At 44.2% G+C, this 25740-nt stretch overlaps 1 protein-coding gene across 1 annotated transcript in view; it reads left to right on the top strand.

Annotated features, from left to right (window-relative positions):
• Positions 1–2713: 2713 nt before the first annotated feature.
• Positions 2714–25740, top strand: part of LIN7A (lin-7 homolog A, crumbs cell polarity complex component) — a 103419-nt gene continuing 80392 nt past the window's right edge. Inside the window, exon 1 of the mRNA XM_044277262.1 lies at positions 2714–2751. Within this exon, the coding sequence (XP_044133197.1) occupies positions 2715–2751 (37 nt within the window). The 5' untranslated portion in view covers position 2714. The remainder of the gene's footprint in view (positions 2752–25740) is intronic.

Genomic DNA, 25740 nt, shown 5'->3' on the forward strand with positions numbered 1-25740 from the left:
TTGCCATTCGCCACCAGAGAGGGTGCGGAAGGGCGCACAGGGAAACACAGGAATGTGCTGCCCCTAGCGCCCTCTAAAAGGGGGAGGTGTGAGGAATATGGATTATTGTTCAATGTCAGCCATGTAACCACACCAACCATCTGCTGTCAGATAGCAGAGGTAGTGAACTCCACAGGGGGGCCCTGCTTTAAAGCCCAGCCAAATGGCAGAGAAATTCTTGCAGGCCACCTTTGTTTACAATTTCCCACCTCCATTCTGCCAGCCAGGAACCCAGCTAATAGAACAGGAAAAACTTCCCTGCAGGGGGTCTAGGCCATTCCCCAGTTCAATGAACATTATCAGATAACATGAAATTGGCGGTTCATAAGGAATTAGCGGCATAAACCGGATACATTTGTGTCCCTGTGGCCACGATGAACAGGTCATAGTTTGGTGGTGGGATGCCAGGGAGGAGAGAGATACATATATCGGAACCATGCTTGGACTCTACTGGTAGCTGGAACCCAGGCAGACCCATTGGTCCCAGAACCACCTCCCTGCGACATTCTGGTCTGGAGCCATGAGCCCTAATCGATTTTGTGGCTCATTTGCTGCCCGCCCCATCAGAGGGGGAGTGGACCCCTCCCAGAGGCCGGGAGGGACCGGCTACAGGTTAAAAGGCTTGTGCCAGCAAGCGGGCGTGTCTTTTCTCTGAAGGGAGTTCACATCGTGCCGTGTGTTTAGAGGGACCTGCAACCGGCTGACATCAGTGCTTCCCATGTGAATACAGCTAAAAACTCATCACAACCCAAAGGACTCATATACCTGGTAAACTGACCTTTTTGTTCTGCTTAGCCCTGTTTGTACCACGCCAGCTGTATTTACCACTCAGACCACTGAATATATTTTCTGTGTATATTGTGTTATGTCCAGTGAGCCCTTAAGGCAATTAAATATATAATTTAATCTTGTGCTGTTCTGGTATCTCGATCGCGAATCCCAGTCCCATAATGAGTGGAAAGCCAGAGCACAGCAATGACACTGCTGTCTCTCTCAGAACTTTAAAAATCTGTAGAAAATGGCTGCTGGGGAGGTTCTTATATAATAAGGGGTAGGCAACTTTCCTATTGGTTGCTTGGGATGTTGCTAAGCTCAGACAAAGACATTGCAGCCTTCGCATTGGCCCACAAGCAAGAAGCAGGGAGGGATCATGGGTTCAGATGAAAAAAAAAATCTAGAATATTCGAAAATGCGAATATATCACTATATTCTAAATATTTGTGAATTCTCGAAGTGCCGATAGTCGCAATTAATATTTGCTATTGGAATATTCGCTCCCAAGACTACTCACCTTCACATGCAGAAATTGTATCTGTACATAATAAAGTGATAGTATTCCCTGATGCATGCTGCATTCCTGCAGTTGTATGCAGGGTGCATTTCAATGAGCTTCAATTGCAATCGTGCAGGCTGTATGTTTCAAATGCAGTAATGTATACCTAGGGTACAATGCAGAATCCTATTAAAATAGAAGCCACACCAGCCATGGATATTGTTTAATATGTTGCCTTTAAGTGCCTATGACACAATCAGGTCACATACAGCAAGACTTTTGAGGATTTTACAGAAACTGCTGCACAAAATGCCGTAATCCATCTATACAAGCAGCAACAAACGCAGGCTTCCTATAATCTGGATATTTTGCCTAAATCTATAGTCATTTAATGCACTGACCTGGTGCTTGTTAGTGAAAATAATGGATACATGTTACATTTTCTAATGAATCGAGAGCGAGAATTCCAGGTAACTATGTTGCCAAAGAGAAATTCTCCCATTATGGTTACCACGGGAACATTATGAGATTTAAAAATACACTTATCTGAAATATAAATCAATCAACTGCATTAACCCACCAAGTACAGTGTAAAGTGTTAACCAGTTAGGGTGGGTTCACATCAGCGTTATGTATTCTGTTATGGCTTTCCGTTATAACATGGTTATAACAGAAAATAACGGAATCCATAAGACAGAAGTCAAAACGAAAGCCTTTAAGAGGCGTTCCGTTTTTATCCTTCCTAATACAAGTCTATGGGCAGCATGACGGATTATGCAGGAGTCCAGTCCTGCAAAACGGAAACCAGGATGGATCCGTTATGCTGCCCATAGACTTCTATTATGACGGAATGCAAAGCGGAAGCCTTTAAAAGGCATTCCGTTTTGCGTTCCGTCATAATAGAAGTCTATGGGAATCATAATGGATCCGCCTGGTTTCAGTTATGCAGAACGGACAAAAAAGTCCTGTCGACAGGACTTCGTTTTCCATCTTGCATAAAGGGAACCAGACGGATCCGTTATGATTCCCATAGACTTCTATTATGACAGATCAAAACGGAATGCTTCCGTTTTGACTTCCGTCTTATGGATTCCGTTTTTTAGAATTATAACCATGTTATAACAGAAAGCCATAACGGAATACAAAACGCTGATGTGAACCCGTCCTTAATGACCAAGTCTTTTCATATATTGGAGGATTTTTAAAATCTGATGTTTTCATTTTCTCTCGTAACTATTGGCCATTAAGAAGTTAATAGCAGCTCCTTTGAGCTGATGTCTCTGGGAGCTCTGCTACTCTCTCCCTCGCTCTTTCTCTCTCCACTTCTCTCTCTCTCCCTCCCCCCTTCTCCTCCAGTTCTGCTGCTCTGGCTTTGAGCGTCACTCTGCATCCGACCACAGACATGGCGACAGTGGTCCAGCCCCTCACATTGGACAGAGGTAGGACAAGACGACTACCTGCTGATGCTGTGCATGTGTGATATTGATGATAGAAGAAAGCTTTGCTAGGGCTGCTCTGGATTCATATGTGAAGGCTGCCTGGATTTTGTGTAGAGCAATCCGCTTCCACATCTACTGTACATTAGGTTATTAGAGTATGTAGCTGGAACAGTCACAGGGACTCCATGCTGGCCTGGGTGCAGAAGGCATTGAGCTGATTGAGATACATTATATTATCATCTGAGATCAAGAAGCATGCTGTTATCTGTGAGGGCTTCGCTCTTTCATCCTGCTTTATAGGATCATTGACCTATGCCCTTCCTCTGATCATCTGATAGATTGGGTGCCTGGAAATGACACAGTAGAGGTGAAGGCATATTTGATGGCAGCAGTCAGTCACATGGAGCTAGAAGTTTTGGTCTGCACACGGAGGGATTTCAGGCTGTAGGGATGGGGCAGTGACATGCTGAAGGACAGCAGGCAGTCTCCCACAATAAAGGCAAAGCACCTGCAAGAGATAATGCAGGGACAGAGCGGGCAGACAGGACTGTGTTATGAGAATGGACTGCGGAGGGGAAGGGGAGGAAGTATAATCGTCTTAATCAGATGTTCAAGGAAACTGGAGCTGAAAGCACTTAATTAAAAGCATTGTAAACAAGTGTGGAAAGGAAGGCTCAAAGTCATGATATTGTACGCGCTAAACACAAATAATCCGCAAGGTAATGACGCAAGAAAAGAAATTCATATAGTAGGGTAAGCGTATCGTAATTGGGGGGAAGTTTCATTGCTATTTAAATTTTTACTTTTGGAAAAACTGCACAAAAATACGCCAGCATGTCGGTGGCATAGTCTATGAGAAGTATATTGCACATGAGACTTATTATGACAGCTGCCTACTGCTCTACATTTCCAACTCTTTAGTGACCCCAAAAATATTTTTGCTTTAGATATTGTATTTAGCCATGCCTCACATGACACTTATTTGTAAGTGGGACCTCTCAGCTCGTGTATGACATTTTTAATACTAATTCACTACACTTAGTCATCTGAACGTCCTTTGACACGTGGTTAAAACATAACCTTTATTTCTAAATCATATTTGAAGCATAAGTAAACATAAACTGTGAGTCTGATTAAAAATTTCAGTGATCAGCAGCGTTATGCCCTATATTCTATTCAGTGTGTAGAGGGTGAGCTGGGTCACTGTTTTTCGACAGTGACACCATGCTTAGCTATCAATGTAGCCAGATATTTGCGTGCCAACACTGGCTACATATTGCTAAGTCTCTGCTAATGTCCTATTCGTTATTTCCTGAGGGGACTATCAGCGTCTACTACTGCTCTTAAAACACATAAACACACTGCCTCCCGACATGTTTCGCCGGCAAACCGGCATCCTCAGGGGATCAGGCAGGTATGGCGCAATGTCCAGGGGTGTAGCTATAGGGGATGCAGAGGTAGCAGTCTCTACTGGGCCCAGGAGCCTGAGGGGCCCAAAGACCCTTGTGCCACATGAGATGGCAACTGTGTTATACAAAGTGCATGTTGATCAGGTTACACCTCTGGCTGGAGGGAAGGGGTCAGGTCAAGAATTTGGCATGGAGGGTGGGGGTGCTGTTTCAATTTTTGCCACAGGCAGCATGAAGGCTATGTGCGTCCCTGCCCCTGGCTACAAAGCACTGAGGGAAGGGGGGCCCAAGCTGAACTCTTGCACCAGGGCCCATGAGCTTTTGGCTACGTCCCTGGCGATGTAATAGAAACTATAATAAGGGCCTAGCAGCGACAGTCAAACACTCCTACACTAGATCAAAACCAATAGCCCAAATAGAATTGTCACATCTGTGACAGGTCTCAGAAGGTCTGAAAGATTATCTACCCATTAGTGATCTGACAGCCTCTTTTGGTTTCACTTTGTCTGTGTGTTGCTGGTATGTCCACACCTCCTGTTCAGGTGTGGATCATGTGACCTTTACCTCGCCCTATTTAGTCTGACTTTTCCCATCACTCCTTGCTTGGGATAGCTTCATTTGGCCTTGGAAGAGCAGGAGTGTGGTTTGTGTTGAAGTTCTGTTCATCCTTCATTCTCTGAAGTTAAGTGTTCTGCTTGTCGTGTTTTGTCCCCCCCCCCCTAGTTGTTTACTAGGCCTCAGTGAGACGCTTATTCCTTCACCAGGGAAGTAACGGGTGGTCTCTGCCCTGTCATTATCTGTAGGGCATCTGAGGGTCACCAGGGTTTTCTAGGTTCCCGTATATGGGTATCTCTACCATTGAGAGGTGCCCATACGGATAGGAGTTAGGGCCAGGAGCAGGGTTTTATAGGTGGTGACCCTTTTCCTTCCCTAGCGGTGAGGCCTAGTGTCTTTCCCCTTCCTTCTTGATTGTCTTTTGGTGTTCTCCCCTACTACATCCGTGACAAGAATACACAGAGTATAATATAAAATATATAAAAAATATTTTATTGAAACAATCACATAAAAAATATATATATTAAAGGTGAAAAACAGTACGGGGATCAGTTGGAACAGTCCCCCACCAGATCCCTGCAGTGCAAAGACAGTACATGTGCAACCCAGGACACACCTCGTATGGGAGATCACATAGATAGGATCTAATATATAAAATAGTTTCTCGTAATATTAAAGTTAAATCAAGATAATAATAAGGGTCAAAATAAATGCCCTCTAAATATTAATTGATCAACTCTGAACCTGAATCAAATACTGTATATGCAGAATAATATATGTATGTCCCAAAAGGGTATACCAATTACTTGCATCATATGAAACATGGTTCACATAAAAAACAGCCAAGTAGGGCAAAGTACATAAAGATAGAAAGAGAATGAATTACCCAAATTGAATATGTGGCCCGATGCACCTGACACCGCTACTACTTCGACGCACGTTTCGCCAACCCACTGGCTTCTTTAGGAGGCAAGGATAAAGTGAAGAAAAGAGGGGGTATCTCCAGCATGATTAGGGCGCCATCATTCTCACAGCGTGCCATAGCGTCCACACGTGACCGGCGCTGGGCGTGCCTATGCACACAGAACGCGCATCTAGAAAATGGATGACCCGTGGTGCCAGGCCCTGCCCCCGTCCGTCACCATGGGGACGATACAAACAGAGCACCGTGTGATACGGATCCCCCAGCGCATATGTGGGATGCACCCAACCTCAGAATTGAAAAATTGGCAAGGTAATACCACGAGAAAAGGACTAAAGATTGTTATAGCCGCATATCTATTAGGCCATCAAACAAGTACAATACAAATCAATAATCCAAAGCATAAAATAAAAATACACAATTATACAATATGATTCCAACATCAATAAATACACCAATTACGAGTGATCCCCAAAAAATGCAAGGAACAAATATATCCAAGTGACATGATCAGACAAAAGAAAACAATATATAAAAATATATGTGAAGTGTATAATAAGCCATGATTAAAAATACAAAAAATATATTTATAAAATAATCTTTCACTAATCATGTTGCTTTTATGTGTATTATTAATATATTTGTTGTATTTTTAATTATGGCTTATTATACACTTCATATATATTTTTATATATATTTTTTATGTGATCATGTTTCAATAAAAAAAATGGGCTATTGGTTTTGATCTAGTGTAGGAGTGTCTATCCTAACACCAGCCAGGGGCAGTGTAAGGCTATCCACAATTCGCTCACCTTCCCACCATGTGCCACCCACTTGCTTGACTCATATCGGCATCTCACCGGCTGCATTGCTCGTCACGGAGGTTGACACCAACTTAGGAATTTTTCTCCTAGCCGAACTTGTCCTGCGCATGTATGGGGACTTAGCTTCTTGTGGCTAGCTGGTATCACTTAGTATAGCTATGGAGCCTTCTACTACTTATGTCTCTGCATCGCTTCATCTTATTTATATATTATTAGAGCTACAATCATAGTAATTATTATGTTGTACAACATGCGCAGGACCAGTTCGGCTAGGAAGAAAATATCTAAGTCGGCGCGTGTGCTCCAACCTTCGTGACGAGCGATGCAGCCGGTGAGATGCCTATATGAGTCAAGTAAGCAGGCGGCACACGGTAGGAAGGTGAGCGAATTGTGGATAGCCTTATACTGCCCCTGCCCCTTGGACCTGTATATTCTGACATCACCTACCAACTTAATAAAGGGTAGTCCCCACCCCGACAGGCATACCTGCTTGATCCCCTGAGGACGCCGGTTTTCCGGCGAAACATGTCGGGAGGCAGTGTGAGTGTTTGTGTGTTTTAAGCGCAGTAGTAGAAGCTGATAGTCCCTTCAGGTGATAATGAATAGGGCATTAGCAGAGACTTAGTAAGCAATATGTAGCCAGTGTTGGCGCGCAAATATCTGGCTACACCTAAGTATGGTGTCGCTGTAGAGAAACAGTGACCCAGCTCACCCTCTACTCACTGAATAGAATATAGGGCATAACTCTGCTGACTACTGAGATTTTTAATCAGACTCACAGCTTATGTTTACTTATATGTCGCATGACACATATGGCACACACCGTACCTGCATCTACAACAGTTTACAGTAGAAAATGTTTTTATACACATGTACAGTATGTAATTATAATTGTGGTCAGGGCGACGGCCCTTGAACGTACCACTCAGGGCTTACCGAGGGCTGGTTAATGCCGGGAGCCCGGAGCGAGGGTAGGCCTAAAAGGGGGCCTACCCCAATAGACCTGAAGAGAAAAGGGGAGGGAGGGGTACCTGGCTGCACGTCCCGACTGTTACTCCCGCCGAGGCTTATAAAGGCAAAGGGGGCGCGGCCTCAGCCCCTCCCACAAATACAGGCTGCCCGGCAGCCTTAACCACTTGTGGTCAGGGCGACGGCCCTTGAACGTACCACTCAGGGCTTATCGAGGGCTGGTTAATGCCAGGAGCCCGGAGCGAGGGTAGGCCTAAAAGGGGCCAAAAAAGGAGACATAACATACTGTCAAACACTTTATTGTAGCATTACAGGGCTAGAGAACAGAACGCCTCACGAATCTCAGATTGGGGATTTGGTACATATCTGGAGAAACAAGACAACCTCCACTGCCCCATACTCCTGATGACATGCGGTGGAACTTTGAGCCTAGAAGCGGCTGAGGCCGCCCCAATGCGAAAGGAGTGGCCCGAGATGGCCTTGGGGTCCTGACCCAACCCTGCAACCAAGGAGCGGACATGGGACATGAACTGAGAGGTGGACAATGGACCCCCCTTAAAGGGAAGTAAAGGACTATCTGGCGCCGCCGCCTGCAGCCCTGAAGACAATTGCTGCAGCGCCTTGACCGGGCACCAGTCGTTGTGCGAGGGGTAAAACCTCACCAGAGTAGGAGGTCCTGTCTGGGCGGTCTTGGTGGCCAGGATGCTTAGTATGAAATGGTCGTGATGCCAGGTCAAGTGCTGCTTCTGAAGATGACGGCTGTTCCGGCTGGCAGTGGTGAATTCCCCCGGCCGGAGGAACCCGTAAAACCCCAGGTAAAGGGCGGCTTTAATGATGGTGCTAACCAAGGGTCCAAAAGGATTACCATCCAGAGCCAAGGACAACTGCCTAAACAATGCGCCGGACAGGGGTTGACGGAACCACTGGCCTACTTGCACCGGCTTTCTCAATACCCCTGAGCGTGGCCTTGATGGCCTGTGATGTGAAAAAAGATACCCGGGCAGGGTTGTTCAAGGTGAACTGATGTTGAATTCCTGCCAAGTAAAGGCGGATGGTGTTGTGCGCGAGGATGAGGTTGGCATGACAATGCGCGATAAACGCCATCATGAATGATACGTCATCCACGTTGCCTTGAGGATGAATCTTGGCAAAAACCTTGTAGAGGTTCCAGCCTCTGCAATAATTCCTGACTGTGTTCTCAGAAAGGCTCTGGTGCAAGAGATCTTTGGCTGTCCTGATCAAAGACGTTAATCCCACACCAGGTCGCTGTAGGCTGGAATGCCCGCCCCAGTTGCGTCTGCTTGCGGCATAACCTGAAAAAAGACATTGGCGTTAAAACGGGACAGTGCATCTGCAGCCGTATTCATGGAACCCTGAATGTGGGAGCATTCAAAGCAAAAGTTGTGCGTCATGGACAGCCACACCAACTTGCGCATGAGGGCCATGATCTTTGGGGATCTAGCTCTGCCAACCCGGATGATGTCAACCAAGTCCTGACTATCAGTAATAAACAACACCCTTGAGTCTGACCAGTCGTGGCCCCATACATGGGCCGCTGCCACCAAAGGATATAACTCCAACAGGGGGGATGACCGAAGAGCCTCCCTGTCCCCTGAGATCTGAGATGGCCAGGCACCGGCCAGCCAATGGTTGCCAAATATAGCTGCAAAGCCCTTTGATGCAGCTGCGTCTGAATAAATCGTGGGAGAGGACGAATCCCGGGGGGGAATGAACAACCGTATCCCATTCCATGAAGACATGAATGAATTCCACATGGACAGGTCCGCCATGGCCTGTTGGTCCAGCCGAATGACGCTGTCTTGTTCTGGGGCTGATGGCAGGAGCAGCAAGAGCCGGGAAACAAAGGTACGTCCCTGGGGCATAACTGGCAACTGGCATCCCCTGGCAAAGTTCAGCCGGCCCAGCAATGATTGGAGATTCGTCTTGGTCAGGAAGCCGGCCTTGGACGCCTCCAGGATGGCCAATCGTATCTGCTGCAACTTCTCCTCGGGGAGCTTTGCTTCGAACTTCACCGAGTCCAGGATGACCCCCAGGAAGGTGATTGACTTGGAAGGACCTACCATCTTCCCTGCGGCGACAGGAACCTGGAGGGCCGCAAATAACTCCAGCAGGGAGGACAAGCTGGAGGGCTGCCGGGCAGGATGTTCCACCAGCAGGAAGTCGTCCAGGTAATGGACCACCTGCCACCGGAGCGGCGGACGCCACAAAGCCTGAACGCCTCAAGCAGACGTATCGCCATGAAACAAAGCGGCAACCTGGAATTCCAGGCAGGACTACATGCCACCGACGTGGCGGACGCAACAATGCCTGAACGCTTCAAGCAACGAAACACAATAGACAAGTGACAACATGGACGTTCCGGCAGGATCACGCGCCACCGGGGTGGAAGACATAGTCGTGCCTGAACGTTTCAAGCAGACGAGACGAAAAAGTGCCCGCGGCCAAACCCCCGTGACACATACCATACTCGGAATAAAAAGAGGACGTGCCACCTACTGTAAGTAAGGAATCCTTGGTGTGGAATGGAGCGTCAGATAAACGAGCCGGGAGAACACACTGCAATATGACGCATGACAACAAGGTAAATGTATAAAAATGTTTTTTTTTTTTTTTTTAAACTACTACAGGGCCAGCCCAGCTTTCCCGCCGGAGCCACAGGCCTGACGGAACGCAGGTAACTGCTGCTTCAGCACGGAGAGCCCTCAATAAGACAACAAAAACGGCTGACCAATGGCAATGACGCAAGCACCCACCGGATACCTGTTGGATCCAGGTAAAGGTATGCAAATGGACCAGGAGCGTAACTACACCTGCCTGGTAAGGTAACTCCGGTAGTGTGCAAGACATGGCCTCAGATAAGACTATGGAGGCATGATGTAATTGTCAAGTATCACGGAGTGAGACATGAGGACCACAGCAGCTCCCTGATGAACCAGCTACGTGCCTAATGATGTGCACGTGCTGGTGAACATGTGCCTCCGCTAACAAGCCCGCAGATCCACGGCTGCCAGCGGAGTTCTCCTGTATGGAACAAGCGTTACCAGGGGCGGGGCCGCTGAGCGTGCCTAGCAACCGGCACCCGCGGCTGCCTCCGGAACACACGCCCGTACGCGATCCGCCTGTGCCGCCCGGGCCTGCCACGAGGAAGCGAGCAGTGCCCCCGGCCCCCCCCAGCGTGTCTGCGCCATCCCTCGTAATGCAGCGAGGACCTGATCAGCCGTGCGCCGCCCCCCGCACCGAGGTAAGGACCTGACCAGCACCGGGTTCCTTGCTTACCTGAGCCACCGAAAACGAGCCGAAGCCGGTCCCATACTTACCCAGACCGAGGCTTGAGGGAGCGGGACGTGCAGAAACCAGACGAAAACCGGAAGTACCAGGTACCTGGCTGCACGTCCCGACTGTCACTCCCGCCGAGGCTTATAAAGGCAAAGCGGGCGCGGCCTCAGCCCCTCCCACAAATACAGGCTGCCCGTCAGCCTTAACCACTAGCCACATAATGAACAATGTCCATGTAATGTCAGCCTCTTTTAAAGGTGTTGCCAGGGAGGCCACCCCTCCTGATCAGATACATTTTCTGTACTTTGGGATGCGTCTTACAAAACCATAACTTTTTTTCCTCCTGTTTGGTTATCATTGTTGTGCCTTTGTTGTGATATGTGGGGCTTTAGTTTATGTCATTTTCATTTTAGTATTTTTAGTTTTTATGCCCAGGAACAAAGGATAAAGTACTCTGTTTTTTATATTTTTTTTAGCAACTAAAATAATTTTTTAAATGTTAAATTTAAAGGGTTTCTGCACTTTCTTTAAACTGATGATCTATCCTCTGGATAGATCATCAGCATCTGATCGGCGGGGGTCCGACACCTGGGACCCTCGCCGATCAGCTGTTTGAGAAGGCAGCGGCGCTCCAGCAGCTCCGCGGCCTTCTCACTGTTTACCGCAGGCCCAGTGATGTCATGACTAGTATCAACTGGCCTGGGCGGGGCTAAGCTCCATTCAAGTGAACGGAGCTTAGCCCCGCCCAGGCCAGTTGATATTAGTCGTGACGTCACTGGACCCCCGCCGATCAGATGCTGTTGATCTATAGGATAGATCATCAGTTTAAACAAAGTGCAGAACCCCTTTAAAGGTCATTAAAGGTAAAGGTCATTTTGATATATAGGGATATAAAGTTTATAGTTGCCAGGTGTATTGTTAGAAACTGTGCTGTGTCTCTTGGCAGCATTTATTTAGTATTTATTTAGTATGCACTTTTGCAATATGCAAATGATCCTCTAGAAGCAATGAGGGCGGTGCCATCCTGTCTTGCTGCTCCCTGAGACCCTGCGTACTCCTCTTCATGCTGTGCCCCCTCTGCTAACACTGACACGCTTGGCCCTGAAGTCTTGAGGGAACGCATTTGGTACATGCACAATAAGGGACGGAGACTGTAGGGCACATGGGCAATCTCCATTCCTTTACTGCACATGTGCCGAATGCACTCCCGCAAGACTTCAGGGTCAGGCATGAATATGTTTTCACTCCCTGGTCTGTCAGTGTTAGTGGTCGGGGTGCAGCATGAACAGGAGCTGGAAGCAGCAAAGTGCAACGGCACCACCCTTGTTGCTCCTAGAGGTTCATTTGCTATTACAAAAGTGCAATTTTCTTGGGAATACTGGAACGGAGGCTAATGGAACCTAAACCATGATCCTCAGCTGTCAAGGGCTCATGTCACAGGTGAGATGGTTTCGATCCATGCTTCTAATGTTAGAAGCCCTTTAAAAAAAATTAGAACTGAAATTTTACACACTTGTTAAATACCTCCAGAGCTCAAGCACCACACTCTGGTGACACCACTGGCTTTGCTTATTGTCCTACAGCAATCATTTGCCATAAATTCACATGACCACTGTAGCCAATCACTGGCCTCAGCGGTCGTGTGCTGCACATGGAAGCAGCACTACTGAGGCCGGTGATTGTGCTGCAGCGGCCACGTTGTTGTATGGTTTCGGCACTGTTGCAGCCTGTAAGACCAGAGGTGAGATGAGGATTAAGTGGTGAGTATAAAATCTTTTATTATTTTATCACATTTAGAGGCACTCAGCAGATTTTCAAAAAAGTCAGACAACCCCTTTAAGCAAGTCAGTGCTGTATTATCCAATACTGCAAATAAGCTGTGCAACTTGTTTTCTGCTGCTGAAATGATATATTGGATAAAATTATTCCATATAGGTTCATGTGAAGGGAAATCAGTTGATGAAAGCATGGGGCCTATTACTGCATTCTCTATTTTTTGACACTGTAGTGATAGATCGGAGGTCATGTTTCAGGTGTTGTTCTGCAGATCTGTAACTTGTGCTATTTTACTCTCTTGTTATCTAAAGCTGTAATCTTGCACTTTTCTTAGGCTAGGTTCACATCTGCGTCCCCATTTCAGTTTTCTATTCCATCATATGAACAAAAAAATGAAAATAATGGCAATGCCAGATCTGTAAAAAAGCAGACAACAACAGTGCCTGACAGATGCCATGACTAATGATTTCTATTGAGTTTCTGCCAAGATGTCCAGAACGTTACCAGAAAAAATAGCATAGTCTATTTTTTCCAGCAAATTGAAGGAATCTGCCACTGAAGCTCCTAGGAGAACCTTCGACCCAGATGTGAACTTAGCCTTATTTGTTCCGGTAAAGGCTTATCTTCAGCTTTCTTTAAGACTAAAGCCAAGTGATCCTTACCTTCCTGAGAAAATCTGCAATATATGTTATTAGATACTTGTACAAAACAGTCTGATCCTGCTGAACTGACCTTATTCACTATCCACCTTGTATGGCTGATTTTTTTATGGGTATTCTGGTATAAAAAAATTGACTCCTATAGAATCTTCAATATGTATAAATTATAAGGATTTTCCGGGCTCCCAATATTGATGAACTATCCTCAGGATAGGCCATCAATATTGATCAGTGGTGGTCTGACACCTGGCCTTCAAGCGAATTGGAGCTGAGCTGCAGTAGCCCGGTTTGACTATTACACTTTGAATGTAGCTTCTCACTTCATTCAACATGCTAGTTCTGGTTCCAGTGGATGCCAGGACCAGCTAATTGGTGGGGGTGAAGGGTGTTGGACCCCCAGTAATTAAATATTGATGATCTATCCAGAGGCTGGGTCATCAATTTCCGGAGCTGTAAAATTCCCCTTTAACTCCTTCTTGACCCTGAATTTTTTGTTTTTGTATTTTTTTTTTACTCCCTGTCTTCCCGGGACCCTTAACTTTAAAATGTTTCTGTTCCCTTAGATGTATGAGGGCTTGTTTTTTTGTGGAACAAGTTGTACTTTCTTCAGGCTCCATTTAATATTGCATACAATGTTGTCAGAAGCTTAAATTCCAAATGTGGTAGAATTAGGAAAAAAATGCAATTCCGGCACAGTTTTATGGGTTTAGTTTTTTTGCAGCTTTCCCTATAATATAAAAATGACCTATTACCTTCATTCTCCTGGTGTCTGCAATAACGGCAATAAGATTTTTTATAGTTTTTCTTGTGCCTCATGCACATGACCGGTCTGCAAATTGCGGATCCGCAAAACACCTAAGCCGCCCGCATGCTTTCCGAAAATTGCGGAACGGATCAGGTGACCCATTGTAGAAATGCCTATTCTTGTCTGCAAAACGGACAAGAATAGGACATATTATATTTTTTTTGCGGGGCTACGTAATGGAGCAATGGATGCGGACAGCACACAGAGTGCTGTCCGCATCTTTTGTGGCCCCATTGAAGTGAAAGGGTCCGCACCTGAGCCGCAAAAACTGCGGCTCGGATGCAGACCATAACAACGATCATGTGCATGAGGCCTTATTTCTTAAAAATAATACTTTTTTTATATTTACATCTATGGATCTGTGGGAGGGCTCGTTTTTGGTGGGGCGGTCTGTCGTTTTTATTGATACCAATTTGGAGTGTGTGTAATGTTGCTCTGTGTGTAATGATCCTGCAGTCTTCTTTCATGTTTCTTATCCGAACACTAGAATGCCCTATTAAGGGCTATGTAGCAACTGGAAGTGCCAATCCATGAAGGACCACCTAGAAGTGCAGGTGGTGCTAGCATTAAAAAAAATGACTTTAGCTGGGACCACACCATGGCTGCTTAGCACAGAAGAAGCATAGTACCAATAGCTAACAATGTTAGAGTTTACAGGGTTATGTCTGGATTCAAATAATAAATATAATAAAATATATATAGATGCCATAAACGAAGATGATAACTGACTCCCTGTGTCTTTAAACCGCTCGCTGCCAGTTGTAATGAGCGTGATGACACAGTTTCTGCTTGGCACTACATAAAAGTGAATTTTTGTCGACTGGTTCCCAGAGCTTAAGAGAATTAGAATAGTGTACTGATCTGAAATGTCCCCACACTTACAATCTAGTTGTTTTATTTCATAAATCAAAGTCTTCTAAACGCTTTCATAGTAGAGGTCCATACCACGCTTATTTTTCTTCTTTTCTAACAGATCCATGGTAAACAGGCCAATTACCACAGACAGGTTAATCATGTGCCTTTTCACTGGGAAATTACAGTTGCAGGGGAAATTTACTGTACACGGACTGTGAAGAATACAATATAATGGAAGTGATTGTGTGATTGCTCACATGCAGTACTTTCTCTCAGTTACTTATTGCTTATTTAGACATTCCTAATGTAAATCAAATAGTACTAGCGATTAACATAAAACTGGTGGCGTAAACATACCATTACAAGAATATAGCTATATATCTGGTACAGAACAGTGCATACGTAAAGAGACTGCACACCTGGTACAACATATTTTGCAGCAGGACTAACAAACTGCCACTTTGCAGATCATGCATAGCTTGAAAACTGTAACACACAACATGGACTTACAAGGTATTGAGCTGTGCCCCTTCTCGAAGAGGATGCACATAAAAAAATTGGCATATCTGTGTGTTCCAACATCGATTCCACAGGATCCAAAACATAAAGTTGAGCTATTCCCAACTCAGTGGTGATCTCTATTTTGATCAGAATAAACATTAAAGAGGACCTTTCACCACTCCTGACATGCCTGTTTTAATAGCTCCATGCATTCCCCATGTAATAGCAATTCTGGAACATCTATTCCTATGTCTGTATGTTGTGCCATTCCTTTATTATTTCTACTAGAAGTTATGAAAGAATTACTATCAGTCTGCAGTAAGGGTACAGAGGGGTGGTAACAAGTTGGGGGGGGGGGGGGGTGTACCTGCACAGACTCACTCTATCCAATCAGTGCTGCCATCTTCAGACTGTGCAGGTACACCCCCCCCCCCCCCCAACTGGTTACCTCCCTTCTGTATCTTTACTGAAGACTAATAGCAATTCATTCACAACTTCTAGTAGAAATAATAAAGGGATGGCACAACATAGAGACATAAGAATAGGGAGCAAATAAACAAAGATGCTAACTATCTGGCTAACAGCATAAAGTCCATACGAAAGTGCATAAAAACATACTGTGGTACCTGTAAAGCAATTACCCTAACTTCCTACTTATACTCCTAAATAAGAGTAGGTATTCCACTAGGGTATCCAAAATTGGAAAACAGAGGGATTTATCTCATGTACAGTGCTGCCCATAATTATTCATACCCCAGGCAAATTTTGACTTAAAGTTACTTTTATTCAACCAGCAAGTCATTTTTGATGGGAAATGACATAGGTGTCTCCCAAAAGATAATAAGACGATGTACAAGGGGCATTATTGTGGGGGAAAAAAAAAAAAAAACATTTCTCTGCTTTTATTTACATTTGAGCAAAAAATACAAGATGTTCCGCACTGTGGAAAATCTCAGAAGACGTGGTCGGAAGCCAAAAGTGACACCTGTGCTGGCCAGGAGGATAGTTAGAGAGGTGAAGAAGAATCCAAGGATTACCACCAAGGCCATCCTGGTGAATCTGGGCTCTGCTGGTGGCAATGTCTCAAGGCAGACAATCCAACGGACACTGCACACTGCTGGGTTCCACTTCTCCAGATAAGGCACACAAAAGCTCGCTTGGCCTTTGCAAAAGCTCACCTGGACAAAGAAGAAGACTTCTGGTCTTCTGTGTTACGGTCAGATGAAACGAAAATTGAATAGTTTGGTTACAATGATGTGTCCTTCATTTGGCGTAAAAAATGAGAAGCCTTCAACCCAAAGAACACCATCCCCACTGTCAAACATGGTGGTGGGAACCTAATGCTTTGAGGGTGTTTTTCAGTCAATGGACCAGAAATCCTAATCACAGTAAATGGCACCATGAAAAAAGAGAAATACATGAGGATTTCTCAACGACAACTTCAGGCAATCTGCAGAGAAACTTGACCTTGGGCACCAGTGGACATTTCAGCATGCCAATGACCCAAAACACACAGAAAAAAATGTGAAGAAATGGTTAGCAGACAACAACATTAACGTTTTGGAGTGACCCAGCCAGAGTCGAGACTTGAATCCAATTGAGAATCTGTGGAGGGAGCTAAAGATCAGGGTGATGTCAAGAAGACCCTCCAACCTGAAAGATTTGGGGCTCATTTCTAAAGATGAATGGGCAAAAATACCTGTGGAGACATGCAAAAAGCTGGTCTGCAATTAAAGGAAGCTTTTGATTGCTGTAATAGCCAATAAAGGCTTTTCTATTGATTATTGAGAAGGGTATGAATAATTTTGGACTGGACACTTTTTACTCAAATGTAAATAAAAGCTGAGAAATGTTTTTTTCCCCCACAATAATGCCTCTTGTACATCGTCTTACTATCTTTTGGGAGACACCTATGTCATTTCCCATCAAAAAATTACTTGCTGGTTGAATAAAAGTAACTTTAAGTCAACATTTGCCAGGGGTATGAATAATTATGGGCAGCACTGTACATGAAATGAATCTCTCTGTTTTCCAATTTTGGATACCCTAGTGGAATACCTACTCTTATTTGGGAGTATAAGTAGGAAGTTAGGGTAATTGCAGGCAATACTTCTTGGGAAATGATTTAAATAATATTTGCTAAAGAAATCTCCATATGACATTTCAGCTAAATCTTTCATGAAACCATGGAAATTTAGAAGAATAGGTGGAAAAATATTTTTTGCATGGAACCAACTCTAACGTTGTTTATACAAATGCCACAAACTCTGTGGGAATATTTAGCTGCACCACTAAACTTGCTGAAAAACATCACAGTTCATGGTCTACTCCCTTACCATGGGAAAAATTCCCAAGCTCCACATGTAACTTCACACATCTGCAGTTTAGTCATTCTACTACATATATAGTACATTGAATACAAAGCTAACCCACTTCCTATAAATGCTTCGTATTTGAGGTATGAATGCCTTGTTTTCTATGTAAAATGTGTAATTTTTTAGCCCGATGTGTTATTTAAAATGATGCTTTTTAGGAAATGCTGATCATCTGCTGCATATTACAGAATTGGGAATTTTGTTTTATGCCAAGTCTGACAGTAAAATATAAATACAATCTGCTCATGTCAGAATATATTGTAGTTAGGTAAATTGGTGAAATCTTAAAGGGGTTGTCCACAATTGAAATACTTATTTGTGAGGGCCTGAATCCTGGCACCCCTGACGATCAGCTGTTTGAAGAGTCTGTAGTGCTTGAGTGAGCGCTGCATTTTTTTATGCGTTTTTTTTTAATGCCATATAGAGTCAGGAAAACTGCTGATGTGGTAAAGAATATTACAGAAATAGGGTATGTCACACAACTAAATGTGAAGTGTACTTGAGAGCTTAACACACTCATACACTGCCTGGCCAAAAAAAGGTCACACACTCTAATATTTTGTTGGACTGTCTTTATTTTTAATTACGGCACGTATTCGCTGTGGCATCATCACAAACTTCTGCAATGTCACAACATTTATTATTGTCCAGCGCTGCATTAATTTTTCCCCAAGATCTTGTATTGGGAGATTTGGACTACTGCGCAAAGTCTTCACCAGCCCATCCCAAAGATTCTCAATGGTGTTCAGGTCTGGACAGTGTGGTGGTCAATCCATGTGTGAAAGTGATGTCTCTTTCACAATTTGAGCCTGATGAATCCTGGCATTGTCATCTTGGCGTATACCCATGCCATCAGGGAAGAAAAAAATCCATTGATGGAATAACCTGGTCGTTCATTATATTCAGGTAGTTAGCTTACCTCATTCTTTGGGCACATAACACTGCTGAACCTAGACCTGACCAACTGGGAAGCTCTTACCTATTTGCCTATTCAAATCCAGGTGTGAGCGCATCTGCACGCACAGTGAGGCGAAGACTTTTGGAAGAGTGTCAAGAAGGGCAGCAAAGAAGCCACTTCTTTTTTTTGGGCTAGGCAGTGTATTACAAGTCACCTACTTGACACGTTTTAAACTGCTCGTACTGCTCTGTGGGACATATATATATATATATATATATATATGAAGCACAGATGCTGCAGCAGCACAGTCAGAGTTGGTGGACTGGGTGCAAATCCCCACAGAAGTAGGCTCTTCCTCCACGATGTATAAAAAATGAATAACGAGGCAGCACTTCCAGCTTTCAGTGAACGGGTGAAGACCCCAAACTTTAATCCAAGCAAGCTTGGATTAAAGTTTGGGGTCTTCACCCGTTCACTGAAAGCTGGAAGTGCTGCCTCGTTATTCATTTATATATATATATATATATATATATATATATATATATATATATATATACAGTGGGATGCGAAAGTTTGGGCAACCTTGTTAATCGTCATGATTTTCCTGTATAAATTGTTGGTTGTTACGATAAAAAATGTCAGTTAAATATATCATATAGGAGACACACACAGTGATATTTGAGAAGTGAAATGAAGTTTATTGGATTTACAGAAAGTGTGCTGTATATATATACATATATACAGTCGTGGCCAAAAGTTTTGAGAATTACATAAATATTGGAAATTGGAAAAGTTGCTGCTTAAGTTTTTATAATAGCAATTTGCATATACTCCAGAATGTTATGAAGAGTGATCAGATGAATTGCATAGTCCTTCTTCCCAAAAAAAACTTTCCACTGCATTTCATTGCTGTCATTAAAGGACCTGCTGAGATCATTTCAGTAATCGTCTTGTTGATCATTTCAGTAATCCTCTTTAGGAGACGACCTGTTAAAAGGAGGGTGATGCTTGAAATCATTGTTCTTCCATTGTTAACCATGGTGACTTGCAAAGAAACGCATGCAGCAATCATTGCATTGCATAAAAATGGCTTCACAGGCAAGGATATTGTGGCTACTAAGATTGCACCTCAATCAACAATTTATAGGATCATCAAGAACTTCAAGGAAAGAGGTTCAATTCTTGTTAAGAAGGCTTCAGGGTGTCCAAGAAAGTCCAGCAAGCACCAGGATCGTCTCCTAAAGAGGATTCAGCTGCGGGATCGGAGTGCCACCAGTGCAGAGCTTGCTCAGGAATGGCAGCAGGCAGGTGTGAGCGCATCTGCACGCACAGTGAGGCAAAGACTTTTGGAAGATGGCCTGGTGTCAAGAAGGGCAGCAAAGAAGCCACTTCTCTCCAAAAAAAACATCAGGGACAGATTGATCTGCTGCAGAAAATATGGTGAATGGACTGCTGAAGACTGGGGCAAAGTCATATTCTCCGATGAAGCCTCTTTCCGATTGTTTGGGGCATCAGGAAACAGGCTTGTCCGGAGAAGAAAAGGTGAGCGCTACCATCAGTCCTGTGTCATGCCAACAGTAAAGCATCCTGAGACTATTCATGTGTGGGGTTGCTTCTCATCCAAGGGAGTGGGCTCACTCACAATTTTGCCCAAAAACACAGCCATGAATAAAGAATGGTACCAAAACACCCTCCAACAGCAACTTCATCCAACAATCCAACAACAGTTTGGTGAAGAACAATGCATTTTCCAGCACAACAGAGCACCGTGCCATAAGGCAAAAGTGATAACTAAGTGGCTCAGGGACCAAAACGTTGACATTTTGGGTACATGGCCTGGAAACTCCCCAGATCTTAATACCCTTGAGAACTTGTGGTCAATCCTCAAGAGGGGGGTGGACAAACAAAAACCCACTAATTCTGACAATCTCCAAGAAGTGATTATGAAAGAATGGGTTGCTATCAGTCAGGAATTGGCCCAGAAGTTGATTGAGAGCATGCCCAGTCGAATTGCAGAGGTCCTGAAAAAGAAGGGCCAACACTGCAAATACTGACTCTTTGCATAAATGTCATGTAATTGTCGATAAAAGCCTTTGAAACGTATGAAGTGCGTGTAATTATATTTCACTACATCACAGAAACAACTGAAACAAAGATCTAAAAGCAGTTTAGCAGCAAACTTTGTGAAAACTAATATTTGTGTAATTCTCAAAACTTTTGGCCACGACTGTATATATGATGCTGATGGTACCATTGTTGATTTGTTGATTCTGCTAGTATGTTAAGCATCAAAAATGAAATTTAAAGTAAATGTAAATGAGGAATTACAAGTACCTATGGGCAAAGTTTTTGCTGGAAGTGCCCAGGGCCCCTGGCGTTACTTGGGGCTAATTCTTCCCCTGTTTATCCTTCGACCCGCCCTGTTTCCCTCTGACGTCACTCTGACGCACATCACCGCCGGGCCCAGGCATAGTGTACCAGTGGGCAGTGTACTGCGCCTCGGCCTGATGTGCGCAGGTGCGGCATTTTGGACACAGAAGAGAGTGGCATCAGCGGGATACAGGGCTGGCCGCAGGATAAACAGGGGGAAGAGTTAGCTCCAAGTAACATCAGGGGGCCTGGGCACTTCCAGAAAAGACACCTCCTCTGGGCCTTTTGCGATTCCTCATTTGCATATACGTTAAGCTTAATTTTTGATGCTTTACAAACTAACAAATGCAACAAAAGTACCATCATTGTAATGTATATGTGTCCTACAGAGCAGTATGAGCAGTTTAAAAGGTGTCAAGATGGTGACAGAGTTCCTTTAACAATGCTTGAATCCAGCTTCCCATTGTTTTAATAGTAAATACACACTGTTAGGGTCCATTCACACGTCTGCAATTTTTTTCCGGATCGTTCCGGTTTTTGCAGACCCATTCATTTTCAATGGGGCCGGAATGAATGCTATGTGCTGTTCGCATCCGCATTTCCGGATCCGCACTTCTGGATCCGCAATTCCTTTCCTGAAAAAATATGTCCTATTCTTGTCTGCAATTGCGGACAAGAAAAGGCATTTTTTATTTTAGTGCCAGCGATGTGCGGTCCGCAAATTGCGGAACGCACATTGCAGGTGTCTGTGTTTTGCAGATCCGCAATTTGCAGACCGCAAAACACCTACAGACGTGTGGATGAACCCTTATTCAGATGCTCCATATTTTAACTTCCCTGTTTAAAAAAAAAATATTAACTTTAGGAAGTGGCATATCACATTTGGAAGCATTTCATGTGAAGCTTTTTCACATCAATCAATGAAAGGTTGTAAAATACTCTTCAAATGCTTTGATGTGCTATTTGGAGTTTATTTCATAATTTTTTGCATTTAGAATACACATGTAAAATTGAAAAACGTGTTGAAAAAAACATCATAAACACCCTTAAGATTCTGATTTCTCTCGAAATCAGCCTCATATTTTTCAGCTAACAGAAACATACCCAGAAAGTTACTGAGTAGGAGCAGTCATGAGGAATGTTCAAATAACTCCCGAGCTGAGTATGCCAGAGGTTGACTAATGGCCCCTGCTCTGTTAACTACTAGATTTAGGAAGGATAAATGGCTGACCTATAGGGTAACAGTGAGATCCAGTTATAATATACAAAATGTGGAGTATGAAACTCTAGAACGCTGTACATGTCCTTCACATGTTCATATTGTTTTTTAGACACAAAAGCTTGGACTGTTTTGCTCCCAAGTTCAGAAAGTATCTCAGTGTTTGTTCACTGTGGTTGATCTATTTTGCAACCTTTTGTATTTTTAATTTTTTTTGGGGAAAACAAAGTTTTCTGTGCAATGGATCACTGATAAACAAACCACAATTGGAGGACATCTGTGGACAGTCCATGGTATTCCCATTGAATATAAAGGTGCATTCAGTCCACAAAACAGACCACAAAGTAGTCCATGTTTACAACTTTTTCTGGCCACACGTATGGAATTGAGAGGATTTGTGTATGCTGACACATTATAACTACTAAACATACAGGGCAATATGTTACATGTTCCACTTACAGACCCATCCTCGGTATTGTACTGTATTGTCTATCTTGCCTCATACTGCATTTCAAAGACCCTTACATCTTATATGAATCACACTATCAACCAAAACCATCTTGCAAGCCTCCAAAGCCACAGTAAATCATGTTTTATTTTATCACTTACTGTATCACTTACAGTGTTGGACCTGAGACATCAGCAAAGTTATATAAATAGGGGATCAAAACCTTACTAAGGTTCCAAAGTTCCAAAGTGCAGCATTCACATCATTTTGGGTAGTAAAAAACAGCTCAGAAATCCTCAGCGCCCTATGTAGGAGGCTGCACGTGCCACCGTAAGTTCCTCTTTGCAGTGCTATATATCAGAGATATTCACCTGCTTCCAGGGATGGATAACTCCATGTTACAGCATCCAATGGAGCATAATATGATTTTTTCCAGATCGATAAGACAGCAATGTGCATAAGATCTTACACTGAATGCAGGAGCGTAGCTAACGGCTCAGGGGCCCTGGTGCAAGAATTCAGCTTGGGCCCCCCTTCCCTCAGTGCGTTGTGTGTCTTCCTATGTGGCACAAGGGTCTTTGGGCCCCCTCAGGCTCCTGGGCCCGGTACTGGGCGACTGCTACCTCTGCGCCCCCTATAGCTACGCCCATGACTGAATGCCTTTGAGAGTGTAGGTATGTGGATGTAATAGCTATAAAGAACAATGCGGCCATCCTTCCATAGGCACATTGTGGGAGATTAATTAACACTGGGTTACTGTGAGAGTTCTATAACAGTACTTCTCCATTGTACACCAGATTTATCAACAAGCAGGTACTAAAAGCAATGGTGGGTCACATATGACTCCCAAGCCGTCCTTATTTTTCTATCACTTATCACTAGTGATGATCGAGCATGCTCGGCCGAACACCTGTTCGGCTTGAGCATCTCGATGCTCAGCACATGGCGGTACTCGGCCGAGTACCGCATGTGCTCGAGCGCAATGCTCGAGTCTCCTCCCTGCACGTTTCTTGGCTGCTTGTCAGCCAATAAATGTGCAAGGAAGTATCAGCATGCACTGTAATGCCGTAGGCCATGTTTGCTACTGGTATTTCAGTGATTGACTGGCTGGAACGCGTCATCGGGTGCTATAATGGAAGATTTATATTACAAAAACTTTTCAGAGACCCAAAAGTCCTTTTAAGGACTATTGTGTGTGACAGCAGCAATATATGTTTGTGGCGCAACCTGCGCTAAATTGCTCAGTCTTAGGGAGAGCTGTGCATAGGAAGGGACAGAGTGTAGGGAGTGTTATTGGAAGATTTTTATTAGAAAAACTTTTCAGAGCTCCAAAAGTCTTTTTAAGGACTATGCAGCAATATATATTTTTAGTGCATCCTCCGCTAAATAGCGTCTAATAGACCGCTGCGTACAGTGTGCGCATCCCTAAAATATCAGTGACATGCAGTTTACTTTTTCAATGCATGTTGTCCGCTGCGGACAGTGACATTAGCGGTGCCACATCTCCAGTGTAAAGTGTGTGCATCCCAAAAAAATATGTGACATTCAGTGTACTTTTTCAATAGACGGTGTCCGCTGTGGACAGTGAGATTAGCTGCACCACATCTCCAGTGTAAAGTGTGCACATCCCTAAAATATCAGTGACATCCAGTGTACTTTTTCTGTAGACAGTGTCCGCTGCGGACAGTTAAATAATCCATGCCACATCTCCAGTGTAAAGTGTGCGCATCCAAAAAAGATCTGTGACATCCAGTATACTTTTTTAATAGACAGTGTCTGCTGCGGACAGTGAGATTTGCTGCACCACATCTCCAGTGTAAAGTGTGCGCATCCAGAAAATATCAGTGACATCCAGTGTACTTTTTTAATAGACAGTGTCCGCTGCGGACAGTGAGATTAGCTGCACCACATCTCCAGTGTAAAGTGTGCACATCCCTAAAATATCAGTGACATTCAGTGTACTTTTTCCGTAGACGGTGTCCGCTGCGGACAGTTAAATTATCCGTGCCACATCTTCTGTGCAAAGTGTGCGCATCCAAAAAATATCTGTGACATTCAGTGTACTTTTTCAATACATGGTGTCCGCTGCGGACAGTGACATTAGCTGCGCCACATCTCCAGTTTAAAGTGTGCGTATCCCAAAAATATCTGTGACATCCAGTGTACTTTTTCAATACATGGTGTCCGCTGCGGACAGTGACATTAGCTGCGCTACATCTCCAGTATAAAGTGTGCGCATCCAGAAAAATGTCTGTGACATCCTATATACTTTTTCAATAGACAGAGACAATTTTTTTTATCAGTGACATACGGCGTACTTTTAAAGTAGACATTTTGGACAGTGACATTACCGGTGGTACCTCTCCTGTATAATGTTTACTCATCCAAAATACCTGTGACATTCCCTGTAATTTTTTATTAGCCGCTGGTGACAGCATTGACATTATCTGTGGGATATCTCCTGTGTGACTTTTCCACATCTCAAATACCTTTTTAAATTTTTTTGCGCATACACTTCCAAATCCTCTGCTACTGTACGTGTGACATACTTTCAAGCATATATCACTCTTAAAATGAAGAAGGCGAGCAGTAAGGGATGGGGAAGTGGCCGTGGTGCTGATGGTGCACGCAGAGGCCATGTCCCTGGGCGCGTTGAAACTGTGCCTGCTGCCAGAGCACAATGCATCCACGATACCTAGCTTTATGACCCAGGGTGCAGGGTCAGACCAGTGCGACCAGGTGGTCGATTGGATTGCAACAGATAATGCTTCCAGTCAGTTAAGCACCACCCTGTCTTCCACCAAGTCTGGCCAAACAAGTGATCCTACACTCGGATATTCCGAGGACCTCTTTTCCTCGCCATTCCTCGATTTGGTCCTCTCGCCAAGCACACTTGAAGAGGGACAGATCTTGTGCCCTGATTCCCAAACTCTTTAGCATCCACAGTCACAAGAAGATGACGGTGGGGAACGGCAATTACTGTTTAATTAGGTGGATGATGATGAGACACAGTTGCCAATAACTCAACAGAAATTACTGTATCAAGAGGTTGAGGAAGAGGATGAGACACAGTTGTCAATCACTGAGGTTGTGGTTAGGTCAACAAG

The sequence above is a fragment of the Bufo gargarizans genome, chromosome 2 (assembly GCF_014858855.1).
Source record: "Bufo gargarizans isolate SCDJY-AF-19 chromosome 2, ASM1485885v1, whole genome shotgun sequence".
Taxonomy (NCBI): Eukaryota; Metazoa; Chordata; class Amphibia; order Anura; family Bufonidae; genus Bufo; species Bufo gargarizans.